The sequence below is a fragment of the Aotus nancymaae genome, unplaced genomic scaffold (assembly GCF_030222135.1).
Source record: "Aotus nancymaae isolate 86718 unplaced genomic scaffold, 86718_ANA_hifiasm-v0.15.2.pri h1tg000010l, whole genome shotgun sequence".
NCBI lineage: Eukaryota > Metazoa > Chordata > Mammalia > Primates > Aotidae > Aotus > Aotus nancymaae.
In genome coordinates this window covers 79,645,010-79,658,713 of record NW_026988421.1, presented here as the reverse complement: position 1 = coordinate 79,658,713, position 13,704 = coordinate 79,645,010, and the positions used below count along the sequence as shown (strand labels likewise).

The 13,704-nt window shown below is 50.5% G+C and overlaps 1 protein-coding gene across 1 annotated transcript; it reads left to right on the top strand.

The window, feature by feature from the left end:
- The first annotated feature begins 7,461 nt into the window (after positions 1–7,461).
- GDF2 (growth differentiation factor 2) lies at positions 7,462–12,605 on the top strand. The gene is made up of 2 exons (XM_012472593.2): positions 7,462–8,022; positions 9,846–12,605. The coding sequence occupies exons 1-2, from the start codon at positions 7,677–7,679 to the stop codon at positions 10,787–10,789; spliced, it is 1,290 nt and encodes a 429-aa protein (XP_012328016.1). The 5' UTR covers positions 7,462–7,676; the 3' UTR covers positions 10,790–12,605.
- The last annotated feature ends 1,099 nt before the right edge of the window (positions 12,606–13,704 follow it).

Sequence of the window (13,704 nt, the reverse complement as noted above, 5' to 3'; positions counted from 1 at the left end):
CTGGGACATGCTCCCTGGGTCCAGCCATGGGCATGGGCTCCAGGCCTGTGACTGGATGAAAGGTGATCAGTAGTTGCCATCTTTCCTGGGCATGTCTGGAAGACCTTGGAATATGGAATGGGGCATGTGGATGACGTGTCCCAACTCTATGGTATCATTAGTGACTCCTCCAACTTACAGAAGACCATGCACTTATAGGATCTTGCTTAGCCTCACAGCAGCCTTGCAACTTACTGCCCAATTGGAGCTGCAGAAAAACGTGCTCAGGAAGGGTAAGTAACAGATCCACTGATGTCTTGCCAAGACCACAGGGAATATTAAGTTTGATAGTCAAAGCTGCCTGATTCAAGGCCTACGTGGCTGGCACTGCCCCTGAACTTCCTGTCCAGTGATCCCCAGTCTAATAGGATTGTCCCAACAACACTGAGGTTGGGACACAGTAAAGTGAGGTTAAAAAGAAATGTGTCTTTGAAATAACTTTTTTCCCTTAAAACAAAAAATATCAACATTACATTTTCATAAGAGCCCAGAAGGTTCCAGCACATAGTCTAGATGTGACTGGTTTGCTGATGTCACTCACCTGGGCCTATTTCATTCTGGAGGGAGCAGGGTGGTGGCCTGCAGCTGGGCCCCATCTCTGAACTTACACATCTTCTAGAAGGGCAGGGCCTCTTATACATTAGTTCATCTGACAAACATAAAGAGCTAGAAACTTGAAGGCTGGGAGAAAACTTTAGAAGGCTTTCAATGCAACCTTTATACTGGAGAAATGGGGAGACTGAGTCCTGGTACTGGCAGGTGTCTTGCCTGGGGTGTCCCAATAGGTGCTTCTCTATGACTAAGTCACTCATAAAATGTCATCAGAGCGGAAGCTTATAACTCATGCTTCTTCTGTGGTCAGGATGGAGACAGAACTGCAACTGAGGAACTTATGGATATCTGAAGTGGGAAGGGGAGGGTGAGAGGAGGGGACTCTAGAGGAGGAGGAATGGACTCTTGACGAGGAGGAATGGAGACAACTCCACAGAGAGGCCAACTTTGAGGCCGAGAAGGATGAAAGAGCTGGGCTTGGCTGGTGGAATAAGGACATCAAAAAGAGAGTTTGCAGCAACACATACCAAGAAGAGCTGGAAGGTAGTTTCAGTGGGAAACCAGGAGGGCAGTCCAGCTGGCCAGCTCTGCTGTGACTTGTGCACCAAAAACATTGACATTAGAGTTCAAGACGATTTCCCTTTACCAAAACCTGGGAACATAAGATCCTTCACCGGTCCTTCTGAGGTTTCCATTCCCCTTCTCTCTGTTCCCTGAGATAGTGATGTCCACGCATCCTCTATGTACCCTGCCTTCAGTCCACCTAACTCATACTCAGCCCAACCCCAAGCCACACTCCTCTGTCTCTTCCAGCAGGCTTGTTTTTATAAATCAAGGGTAGGTGGGTGGGCTGGAGAAGAAACACGTCTATTTGTACAATTATGTAGCATTTCCTAGGTGCCAAGTACCATGCTAGACAGTGTATTCATACGTTTTCTCTTGGAAGTCTCTCATTAGCTCCTCCTTTTGTCAAAACCACTGTGCAGAATGCAGATCAGAATCACCTGGAGAGCTTGACACAGGTTGGGCCTCACCCCTAGCATTGTTTCTGATTCAGGTTGAGGCTCTAATTCCATCCAGTTCCCAGGTGCTGCTGCTGCTGGCTCCAGAGCCACACTTTGAGATCATGGTCTAGTGATGTCTCCTGGGAGGGAAGGGGTTCCTGATGCTCTAGAGTCATGGTGTAACAGAAACTCAGGCAGATCCTTTCTCCCTCCATGAATGAACACTGAAGCCAATGCCACCTTTTTGGAGGAACGGGCTTCAAGAATGCTTGAAACACACAGATGAGTCAAATTTACTTCTCTTGTTTATTGAATCGTGCTTCTTCCATAGCAATTGCAGTGGCACCATGATTTCTGTAATTCACAAGTCCTGATGTTTGTGATGCTATGGAGGTTTTGGTTAAATATCACAACAGCACAGTCATGAGAAACTCTGGACATTGAGAATAGACAGGGGAACAGGGCCGAGCTGGCAGCCACTGGGACAGAACCCAGCCTGACCAGCACCCACCACAGAGCACTCGGAGGTGTTCAAAGACATATGCAGAGACGAGAGCATGGGAAGCCTGCCCTGGAGGAGCCTCTGCGGCTGTGAAGGCTGGGAAGACTCGCTGGGCATGTCAAATTGCTGACAGCAGAGGAGCAGCCCTAGGGCCGTTTAGTGCTTGTTAGATGAATCTGACTGTTGCTTGGAACACAAAGGTTGCGTGGTGTGGGAGTCCTAGGCAGCTACTAAAGGGCAGTTGGGACTGATCCAGGCAGAGGACAGTGGGGAGGGGCGTGAAGTAGTCCTGAAGCAAGAGCACAGCCCGCCCTGCGGCTCCGCAGAATGGAAGGGCAGAGCTGTCCCAGGGGTGGGGAAGAGAGAAACAGTCACAGAAAGAGCATGCACTGACAAGAGCAACGCTAATGACCAGTTATTGAATGCTTACCCTGAGCCACATTCCCGTGGAACACCCGGGAATCTGCGGAGCCCTTGGGCCCTCTTCCTAGACTCATAGCACGGTAACAAATGTGACTCCTGAGCACAGCCCTAGACCAGCACAGGTGAGACCTGGACACGGCTATACCTCCTTGGAGGCTGAAGCCCAGATCCTGTGGTTTGTCTCCTGAAAACAGTGGGGAAAAATATAGTCCAGACTACAGAGCAGTGCAAATTAGCATTTTTTGTTGCTGCTGTTCAATAATTTGCTAAAGATTAGAAAGAAGTATTGGTAACAGTGTGGTAAGACAAGTTCTTAGGCTCAGCTAATGAGAGTGTATATTTAAAAAGCATTTCTGGAAAGCCGCTTAGCAATGCTTACCAAGAGCTTTGCAAATGTTTATGTATACCTTGACCTAGATATTCCACTTCCAATGACCTGTCCAAAAAATGACGCAAAATATACACTATGATAATGTACAGTTATGTGTCTTGCAACATCATCTTAATAGTTTTGATTGTCCTACTATTGGAAAATGTTTGAATAGATTAAGATATGTCCATACAATTGGAAAATGTTTAGTCATTAAAAATGAAGTTCATAGGCTGGGCACAGTGCCTGTAACCCCAGCACTTTGTGTAGTGGAGGCTGGCAGATTGCTGAGTTCAAGGGTTTGAGACCAAACTGGACAACATGTTGGAACCCTATCTCTATAAAAAATATAAAAATTGGGCTGGTATGGTGGGTCATGCCTGTGGTCCCAGCTACTCAGGAGGCTAAGGTGTAAGGAGGTCGAGGCTGCAGTGAGCCATGATCACGCCACTGCACTCCAGCCTTGGTGACAGAGTGAGCGCTCGTCTCATAAACAAATAAATAAATAAATAAGTTCATGGAAAGTTTTTCATCACGTGGGAAGATATTTATGCAATCCTTCCACAGTACCTCCTCCTAGTGCCCAGATCTAGACCCTTCTTGAGTTCATGCCAACCGGACTCTCTCCCTGTGCTGCCTGTGCCACGCCCATCCCAGGGTCCTCAGCCAATCAGAACATTCAGGACATTGCATTTCCCTGGCCACGGCGATTGGCTGGGGTGTTGGCAGATGATCCAACCAGGGTCAGAGAGACACCATGAGACTCCCTGTCACTTCCTGAAAAAGAGGCTTTTGCTCCTCCTCGACCCCACCTTGCCCCCATATGAAAGAGATGCAGGCCAGCTGCAGTGACCAGTCACCTTGCCAAGACACACAGAGATGGAGTGTGAAGCCCGCAAGGTGGAAGGCAGGACTGAGAGAGAAGAAAGTATGGTTAGAACTTTGCCTGTTCTATAGCTCAAGCCATGCTAAAGCCAAATCATTGCCAACTGAGAAGGTTTCATTAGTCAGGCACAATCCACTTTGCTTAAGCCTCTTTGGATTCAGCTTTTCTGCACCTTGTGACAAAGGAATCTAAATGACAGCATTTTTAATTTTTTTAATTAGAAAATATTTTAAAAGAGAAACAAGCCTGTATAACATCAAACCTCGTATACCTCAAGTGGCTTCAAAAGTAAACCTAAGGCAGAGATTGAAGACACTTTGGTGTAGAGTTTCTTAAATTTTATGCCAGCTTTTGCTTTATTTAGGCATAGACACAGAACACTACCATAATTCAGATCTTTAGGCTTTGAATAATCATGTGGATGGACTTCTCTGGCAAGTCAGTGAACAATTAGAAAGTACACAGTTTGGAGGAGGGGGAAAGGAGGGATAAGTAAGACCTTCTGTTGTTCAAGTAAGGCAGCTCCTTCCTGAGGTCCCAACAACACAAAGCTGGTGATGGCAGAGGGAGGGGCCCTCCTGCAGGAGGGAAAGTCCAGGGTCTGTCTCCTCCTCGGAAAGGCAGCACAAGACCGAGACTTGTTCCCTAAGACCCGGAGTTGGGGGATTTTCTCAGATGGACCAAGGCCCATTTGTATGAAAAGGTGACCAGGTCCCTGAAATCACCACCTGATGAAAGTGAGAGTCCCGCTGGTGACCTAGGTCCCTCATAAGAACCTAGGGATTCGAGAAAGGGCAGGTTGGAATTGGAGTGTGATCATAGCTGTTCTCTTCTCTCCACTCAACAACTGGCTACCGAGACATGCATGCTGGAGATGGGTAAGCCTGGCATGTCTGTGAACACTGTTACCTTGTTGCCACATGGGGTCACCCCAGAGACCTGGGCTAGAGGGCATCCCAACAGCTATGAACAACAGTTGTTTACATATGTAGGAGCGGTGCCCAACAGCAAAGCCAGTGGTGTTGAGAAGCAACAGCAGGTGGGACCCCTCTCTCACTCCCACTTCCCAGCAGAAGAAGCTGGACTAACACCTTCACAACCCATCTCCTTTGGCCTTATTGACCCGTGGGGCACTTGGACAATTCGGGAAAGGAGAAGACTGAACTTCCTGCTAATACGGATCAGGAAACCTCAAGCAATCCATTAAAACCAATAAAAGAGATGTGAACATATTGATACCTTGAGTTTGTGAGGCACATCAGATTGTTTCAGATATACACTGGCATGTTGCATTGTACAGCTCCAGGGAAAGCCACCCACGTCAGACTGTGTGACCAGCACCGCAGGCAGCTGTGATGATGCTGGATACAGTCAGGTCCATAGTCCTTCATCTGAGACCTCCTAAATACAAAACCATCAGAGAACCTAAAGTTTCTTTTAATTCATTTTCTGGGAAAACTTGACCTGAATGACATTTGTGTCTTTATTGGTTTCACTGCAGAAATATTCATGTGTGTCATTATGAGGTGTTTTCTCTGACCCCTTTGGAGATGTTATTGCATATACACAATACAAAATCACCCAAATCTGAAGCTATCAGAGTCTCAACACACTCCTGGCCAGAAGGGTTTCAGATATAGGATTGTGGAGCTGGAGGTGTCTCAAAATGTTAGCTGTGTGCATCACTGGATGATTAAATTGTAAGTTATTTTTATTTTCTCTTTAATAATGTTTTCCAGCTGGGCATGGTGGCTCACACCTATAACCCCAGCACTTTGGGAGGCTGAGGCAGGAGGATTACCTGAGGTCAGGAGTTCGAGACCAGCCTGGCCAACATGGTGAAACCCCATCTCTATTAAAAATACGAAAAAAAAAAAAAATAGCCCGGAGTGGTGGTGCGTGCCTGTAATCCCAGCTACTTGGGAGGCTGAGGCAGGAGAATCGCTTGAACTTGGGAGATGGAGGTTTCAGTGAGCCGAGATCACGCCATTGCACTCCAGCCTGGGCAACAAGAGCAAAATACTGTCTCAATAATAATAATAATAATGTTTTCCATTCCTCAAGTTTTCTACACTACAGATTACTTTTATAACCAGGAACATAATGTCACAGTTAAAAAATAACATCAGGTAGCAGCCCCTTGCTCCTCCCTGCGCACATCCAGGCCATTAGGCTATCCCTCTGCTCAGCCTTTCGGGTGTGAAAGGCTCCTGGCCGGAGCACGTTGCAGGCATCTGCCCTGTTCTCACTCCTCCCAGACCACACCCTCCTTCGCATTTGCAGCTCCATTTCTTGGGCATGGCACCCATTTGTTCATCTTTTCTCTTCCCCATGGAATTCTTGCACTGGGCTGGAGCAAAGCCCAGCACACTTCCAGTCATCTTCCCAAGCAGCGTTTCTGAAGCAACACCCTTCCCGTCTTCCCCTAGCCCATGTTGTCAAAGTACAGAGATAACAAGTTCCGTCTAGACCTGGCCATTCAGAGGTTCCTGTTTTCACCCATCCCCCTCTGCAATCTCTGACCACAGCATGCTGTGGCCCCTCCTGCACCCCCTAAACCTGCTCAGCTCTCTGCAATCTCTCCCCCACAGCCTCATCAGTGTGGAGCATCTTCCCAGAGTAAACCACCAGGCACACCATACCCCAGAGTATTTCTGACCATGCTCCTTCTTTGCTTTGCTCAAAGCCCCATGTGATGGAAATGGACAGAGTCCAAGTGTGGACACATTGCTCTTAACGCAGTCCTTGGGTCCCTTGCCTAGGCCGCAGCTTATCGGCCTCCACAGGCCAGGGGATCATCTTCTTGGCATGTACCAGTCTCTGAACAACCCACCTGCTCCCCTGTCTATCAGATTGTGTGGTTCTCCCTGCTGATGAGTGTGGCCCAGGTGTCTTCCAGGTCGATGTGAGCTAAGACCACCTCACAACAGACCAGTGACAGGGCTGGGATGTGGGGATGTGGGGAGCTCCCCGCAGGCTGCAGTGTGTTGTGGAGCTCCCCTAGAGCAGGCCGGGGGAACCTGGGGCTTCCTCCCCCATCTCCAGCTCAGTCAGCCCTGGGCTGGAGATGGGGCAGCCAGAATGCAGCCACCAAGCCAGCCTGGGACACAGCATCCTCTCAACCGTCTACAACTATCTTCTGAACGGGAGGCTCCAAGAGCTGTGGTGACTTTCTCCAGGTGACATTTGTGGAAAATTGGTGAGCTGAGATCCCAGCCTCTGTCTAGTCGGACTCATCACCACACTAATTTGCACGGGGGCCATATTCACCCGTGATCTCTAATGCTCAGCAATGTATCCCACCAACAGAGCAGGGAGCCTTGCTGGCAGGTTCTGACTTTACAAGGAGCAGGCCTCCTCTGAGCCCTGATGCGGTCCCCACCCTACCCCCATCTCCCCAGCCTCCACGGCTCACTGTGATCTTGCACTGTCCTTTCTTTATTTGGAGGACTTACTGGTCTTGCTTCCTGGATTCTTCACTCCTGTGGCCCATGAGATGGAGTATATGTCACCCTGCCTGGAGATTCTTCTGAACAGCCCTGGCAAGGAAATGAGAAAGGATCCTAATTAGGGGGCAATAACCCCCGGGAGAAGCACAGATTCCTTACAGTAGGCCGTGTCCTTCCCACATGCCCTGTGTGTTTGTCAGATGTTTATAGAGCCTTCATTAACGAAGGACTCCCTCAGATAAGAGGTTGGAGCACAGCATTGAGGGCCAAATTAGCACAAGTGGAGGACAATCCAGCCTGGCGGCAGGCAAGAGTGGGCACTGGCCAGGACGGTTCCTCCACAGCAAACAGCAGGGAGATGCCCTCCCGCTCCTTCCCGGCTCCCCCCCGTGCCTGCTAACACAGCACGGCCGCCTGCAGTCTCCTCTCTGGGTGATTGCGTGGGCCCAAGATGTATCCTGGGGCACTGTGGGTGGCCCTGCCCCTGCTGTCCCTGCTGGCCGGCTCCCTACAGGGGAAGCCACTGCAGAGCTGGGGACAAGGGTCTGCTGGGGGAAACGCCCACAGCCCACTGAGGGTGCCTGGAGGTGAGCTGCCAGAGCACACCTTCAACCTGAAGCTGTTTCTGGAGAACATGAAGGTAGATTTCTTACGCAGCCTTAACCTGAGCGGGGTCCCTTCACAGGACAAAACCAGAGTGGAGCCGCCACAGTACATGATCGACCTGTACAACAGGTACACGTCCGATAAGTCAACCACGCCAGCGTCCAACATCGTGCGGAGCTTCAGCATGGAAGGTAAGGTCTCTGCTTGCATCAGGCGCACTGGGGTGGGGCTCACAGGTCCACAGCTGCCCTGACCATCGTGGAGGCCGCTGGCCATAGGAGGCTCTTCAAACTTCCATTTAAATTAGTTACAATGAAATAAAATTAAAATGTAGTTCTTTAGCCTCACCAGCTTCCTTTCAAATGTGTGGCTAATGGCTTCGCTATCAGGCAGGGCAGATTGCAGGACATTTTCATTGTCACCGAGAGTGCTACTCGGCCGCTCTGCTCTGAAGGATTCACCTTCTCTGGGCTGTGCCCCATGTTTCACACAGCAGGTGCACAGGGATGTCAGCTCCCTTTTTCTTCCCCTTTCCCTTTGCTCTCCTCTTCTTTCCATCTCCCTGCTCTGATTCACTTCTCTTCCTTTCCCCCTTCTCTTGCTGTCCCCTTCACACTCAAAACAGATCAGACAACCTATTTTTTCCCCAACTAACTTGTATATTTTAAACTTTGAAAGCACATCTATTCTTTTCTTGTGAAAGGGTTTTAAAAATCAGATAAAATTCTTTAACAGAGAAGTGTTGGAAGAGAACCTAATTGTTTTTAAGTAGAAACATATCTGACTTAGAAGGACTAGAAGATAACAAACATGGACCTAGAACGTATGTCCTAACTGAGTCAAGCTCACATGATGCAGATGAAATGAGTTTCTGAACAGCGAAACTGTTCAGTCAAAGCTTGCAGCCACCAAGGGTGCCCACCCAGGTCTCCTAAGAAGTGTTAAGCCACTGGATTCTGACCTAGGCCTGTCCGCCTGCACAGCCGGCTTTTGCTGCTGCTGTCTCCCTTTGAATGTCCAGGAGCACAGGGCCTCTCCCCTCCTGGGTCTGAGACTTGCAAATGGCTAAGGGCCCCAGCTTCATACCACAGCTGGGCCAGACCTAATCGGTCTGCAGAGGCAGGACTGGAACTTCAAAACCTGCCGGCTGGGTTTCCCTACAACACAGGGTCTCCACACATGTGGCACATAGCCAGTGCTCAAAAAATGCAACCTTTCCTCTGCCCGTGAGCCAGCCACGGTATAGCAGGAGCGTGCTAATGACAAAGTGTCAGCCCAGGGTAAATGGGAAATTGAGATAACTATGTGGAAAAGGCAAGCCCCGTTTTTGCTTGACATGACAAAGCAATTTAAGCCAATAGTTTTTTTTCCCTCAAACACTGAAAATGATTGTCCACTTTCACTTTGTTTGGAAATTACAATTCCAGACGACTTGTACACTGTTTAAATGCTGAGATTTTTAACATTGTCTTAATATTGAGCTTTCACTGTCCCCACCCAGGATCCCTCCTTTAAATTCATATACTCAGGACCTGACAGTGAGTTTTGCTGTTTTCTTTATGTACTCAACTAGCTGTGTGCTACTAAGTGCCAGGATAGTTAACTAGCTGTGTGCATTTTGGTAGTTAACTGCCTTGAATCCCAGTCTCCACATCTGCAAAGATGGAATAATAATTAGATCCTCCCAGGGTGAGTGTGAGGATTAATGTGAAATGTATTCTGCCAAGCTTCCCGTGTAATGCCTGTCACATAGTAGATGCTCAGGAAACAGTAGGAGTTGTCAGTCTCAGTTGGAGGCATCTCCGGCATCTCCTGCCTTTGCTTTTCTTTGGAAGATCTTAAATGTACCTTTCAAAACACTCTTCTATCTTAAGGGCTTGGGTGAAACCAAATAGAGATAATAGAGACCAAAACTGTTATCCCAGATGTTCTTCTGTCTAAACCCTGAGACTCAGCTTCAGGTCACAGAAACAGACCTGTCGGCAGATGCCCACCAGGTGTGTTTGCATTTCAGACGCCATCTCGGTAACTGCCACGGAGGACTTCCCCTTCCAGAAGCACATCTTGCTCTTCAACATCTCCATTCCCAGGCACGAGCAGATCACCAGGGCCGAGCTCCGACTCTATGTCTCCTGTCAAAATCACGTGGACCCCTCTCACGACCTGAAAGGAAGCATGGTCATTTATGATGTACTGGATGGAACAGATGCCTGGGATAGTGCTGCCTGGACCAAGAACTTCTTGGTGTCCCAGAACATTCGGGATGAGGGCTGGGAGACCTTGGAAGTGTCCAGCGCCGTGAAGCGCTGGGTCCGGGCCGACTCCACCAAGAGCAAAAATAAGCTGGAAGTGACTGTGGAGAGCCACAGGAAGGGCTGCGACAAGCTGGACATCAGCGTTCCTCCAGGTTCCGGAAACCTGCCCTTCTTTGTTGTCTTCTCCAATGACCACAGCAGCGGGGCCAAGGAGGCCAGACTGGAGCTCAGGGAGATGATTGGCCATGAGCAAGAGAGCGTGCTCAAGAAGCTGTCCAAGGATGTCTCCACAGAGGCAGGTGAGAGCAGCCACGAGGAGGACATGGACAGCCACGTGGCTGCAGGACCAACTTTAGCCAGACGGAAAAGGAGCGCCGGGGCGAGCAGCCACTGTCAGAAGACCTCCCTGCTGGTGAACTTTAAGGACATTGGCTGGGACAGCTGGATCATTGCGCCCAAGGAGTACGAAGCCTACGAGTGTAAGGGCAACTGCTTCTTCCCCTTGGCCGATGATGTGACACCGACGAAACACGCGATTGTGCAGAGCCTGGTGCATCTCAAGTTCCCCACAAAGGTGGGCAAGGCCTGCTGTGTGCCCACCAAACTGAGCCCCATCTCTGTCCTCTACAAGGATGACATGGGGGTGCCCACCCTCAAGTACCACTACGAGGGCATGAGTGTGGCAGAGTGTGGGTGCAGGTAGTACCTGCCTGTGGGGCTGGGGAGGCAGGCGAAAGGGGCTCCTCACGAGAGGTCCTGCATCCCCCTGGGCACAACAAGGACTGACTCTGTCTGCATGCCAGCCTGGAGGGGGAAAGGGAGCCTGCTGTCCCGCCCCATCCCCCATCCAAAGCACACACCACCGATTCAACTGCCAGCGAACCCTAAGGAAATGGGGGTTTGAGCACAACGAGAAAGCCTGGGAGGGTTGTGGGGGTGCAAGGAGGTGACAAAAAGGAGACAAGGGGAAAAACAATCCAGAGTCAGCAGAAAACTGAGCAGCAGTGAGCCGGAGGAGCACAGGCGGGCAGGTGACTGCAGAGACTGATGGAAGTTAGAGAGGTGGGGGAGGACGGGCTCATTCCGAAACCCTGCGGAGTGGAGGGAAGGAGCAGGCCACGCTCCACATCCATCACTGCACGTTATTTCCCACAACCCAGTTAGAGGGGCATGGCTTCCAATTTAGAGACGCAGAGACCAAAATGCAGGCACATAAAGTAGCATTGATCAATGGCATGATTCCAACCCAGCTCTGTGGGACCCCAAAGCCCAGGATCTTCCCAAGTGCCCCGCTGCAGTTTAGCAGGTCCTCTCTAGCTAAAGCGCAGTGAGTCACTGGGAGCCCAGGAGTGTTCAGGCCAGGCTGGGCTGAGGCTCATCAGTCACAAGTGTGACTGGGCTGCTTGTCACATCCAGGGCATGGTCTGGCCACTGTTGCCAGTGCTCACTCAGTGGCCAAATGTTTTTTAGTATCTCCTCTGAGGCACTGAGAAACAGTCTCAGGCCAATGGCAGAACAGACAGAGAGGTCAGGACAGCAGCCTTGTGGGCTGCATGATACACTGACCCCCTCGTGCAGTGCTCCTGCGGCCAGTGGCGCACACGGGACCTCTCGCTGTCCATGGCTGAAACCATGTGACTGTTTGAGAGGGGCGGGCCACACTTTCCCCTGAGGGATGGGGCAGTCTGGGGCCGGCATCTCTGCAGTTACTCAGCATAGCCAGATCACCACGATATGGTACCTAGGGTGCCCCCAGAGACAACCCCATGGGAGACAGGCCTGGATTTGAATTTGTTGGAATTAAATGTGCTTGTGCTTTGGTCTTTGAAACATTCCTATTTTTATGCCTTGGTGACATGTCCTCAAGTGACAAGACTGCAGCCTTCCTGTGGGAGGCCTTCCCAGCCTCGGAAGAGCTATATTCCTTATGGGCAATCACTGGCTCTGCCTGCATTTGCCGGCTCTCTTGAGTCATGCATCCCAGAGTCCTGCCTGAGCTTGGATTGTGGGACCAGACCCAGCCTCCATGAACCCAAGGGAGGACACATCTTCCACTTGCTCAGTGTTTCACCCTCTCCTCCGAATCTCCTGGCCACACATGGAATGGGGCGGTGTGAGGAAGATTCTGAAAGTAGTGAAGAGTGCACCCATGGCCCTCTGACCTCCAGCCAGAGCAGGGCCTAGGAGAGGCTTAGAGAAGCCAGGGCTGCTCCTCAGTTGAAGCTCCCATTTATTTTTTTTAAACAGTGTGTGTGGGAGGGGGTGGGAAAGCGTTATGTTAAATGTTTACATGGAACCAATGAACAACTTTAACACAAAAATACAATGAAACATTCTGGTTTAATTACTGGTGTTAAAGAAAATATGAATTTCTGGTACATGCCAGGCAGTGTGGTGTTACAATGCTATTCCAAGTCGGGTGTTGAGCATCTTCTTTCAGTACTGGTGGTGTTTCTGTGCCTGCTTGAAAGTCTCACTTGGAAATAAAGTCAAATGTCTAATTTGCAGTCCCTCCTGAATGTGAGACCCAATCTTGAGGACGCTCTAGACCCATACCCTGCCTGCTACACCCTCCAGACCCCACTGGAATGGGCCTCCCTTTCCTAAGGGGGCAGAGGGGAGGGACAGGCAGCTGCCCCAGGGCTGGGTGGATGTAGGTGGCTGGTCTCTGCACACTGGGGTGAGTGATGTGGTGTGTGCACATTGGGGTGGGTGATGTGGTGTGTGCACATTGGGGTGGGTGATGTGGTGTGTGCACATTGGGGTGGGTAATGTGTGTACACACTGGGGCGAGTGATGTGGTGCATGCACACTGGGGCAAGTGATGTGGTGTGAACACTGGGGCGAATAATGTGTGTGCACACTGGGGCGAGTGATGTGGTGCGTGCATGCTGGGGCGAGTGATGTGGTGCGTGCACATTGGGGTGAGTGATGTACTGTGAACACTGTGGTGAGTGATGTGGTGTGTGCACATTGGGGCGAGTGATGTGGTGTGTGCACACTGGGATGAATGATGTGGTGTGAACACTGGGGTGAGTGATGTGGTGTGTGCACACTGGGGTGAGTGATGTGGTGCGAACACTGGGGCGAGTGATGTGGTGTGTGCACGCTGGGGTGAGTGATGTGCGTGCACACTGGGGCGAGTGATGTGGTGTGTGCACGCTGGGGCGAGTGATGTGTGTGCACACTGGGGTGGGTGATGTGTGTGCACATTGGAGTGAGTGATGTGGTGTGTGCACATTGGGGTGAGTGATGTACTGTGAACGCTGGGGCGAGTGATGTGGTGCGTGCACATTGGGGTGAGTGATGTACTGTGAACACTGTGGTGAGTGATGTGGTGTGTGCACACTGGGGTGAGTGATGTGGTGTGGGCACATTAGGGTGAGTGATGTGGTGTGTGCACGCTGGGGTGAGTGATGTGGTGTGTGCACATTAGGGTGAGTGATGTGGTGTGTGCACGCTGAGGTGAGTGATGTGGTGTGTCCACATTGGGGTGAGTGATGTGGTGTGTGCATATTGAGGTGAGTGGTGTGCTTGTGTACGGGCTTTTGTGTGTGAGGGGGTGGGGAGCCTGTTTGTAGGGGTTTGCAAATCAAAGATGACACTTACTTGCCTGCC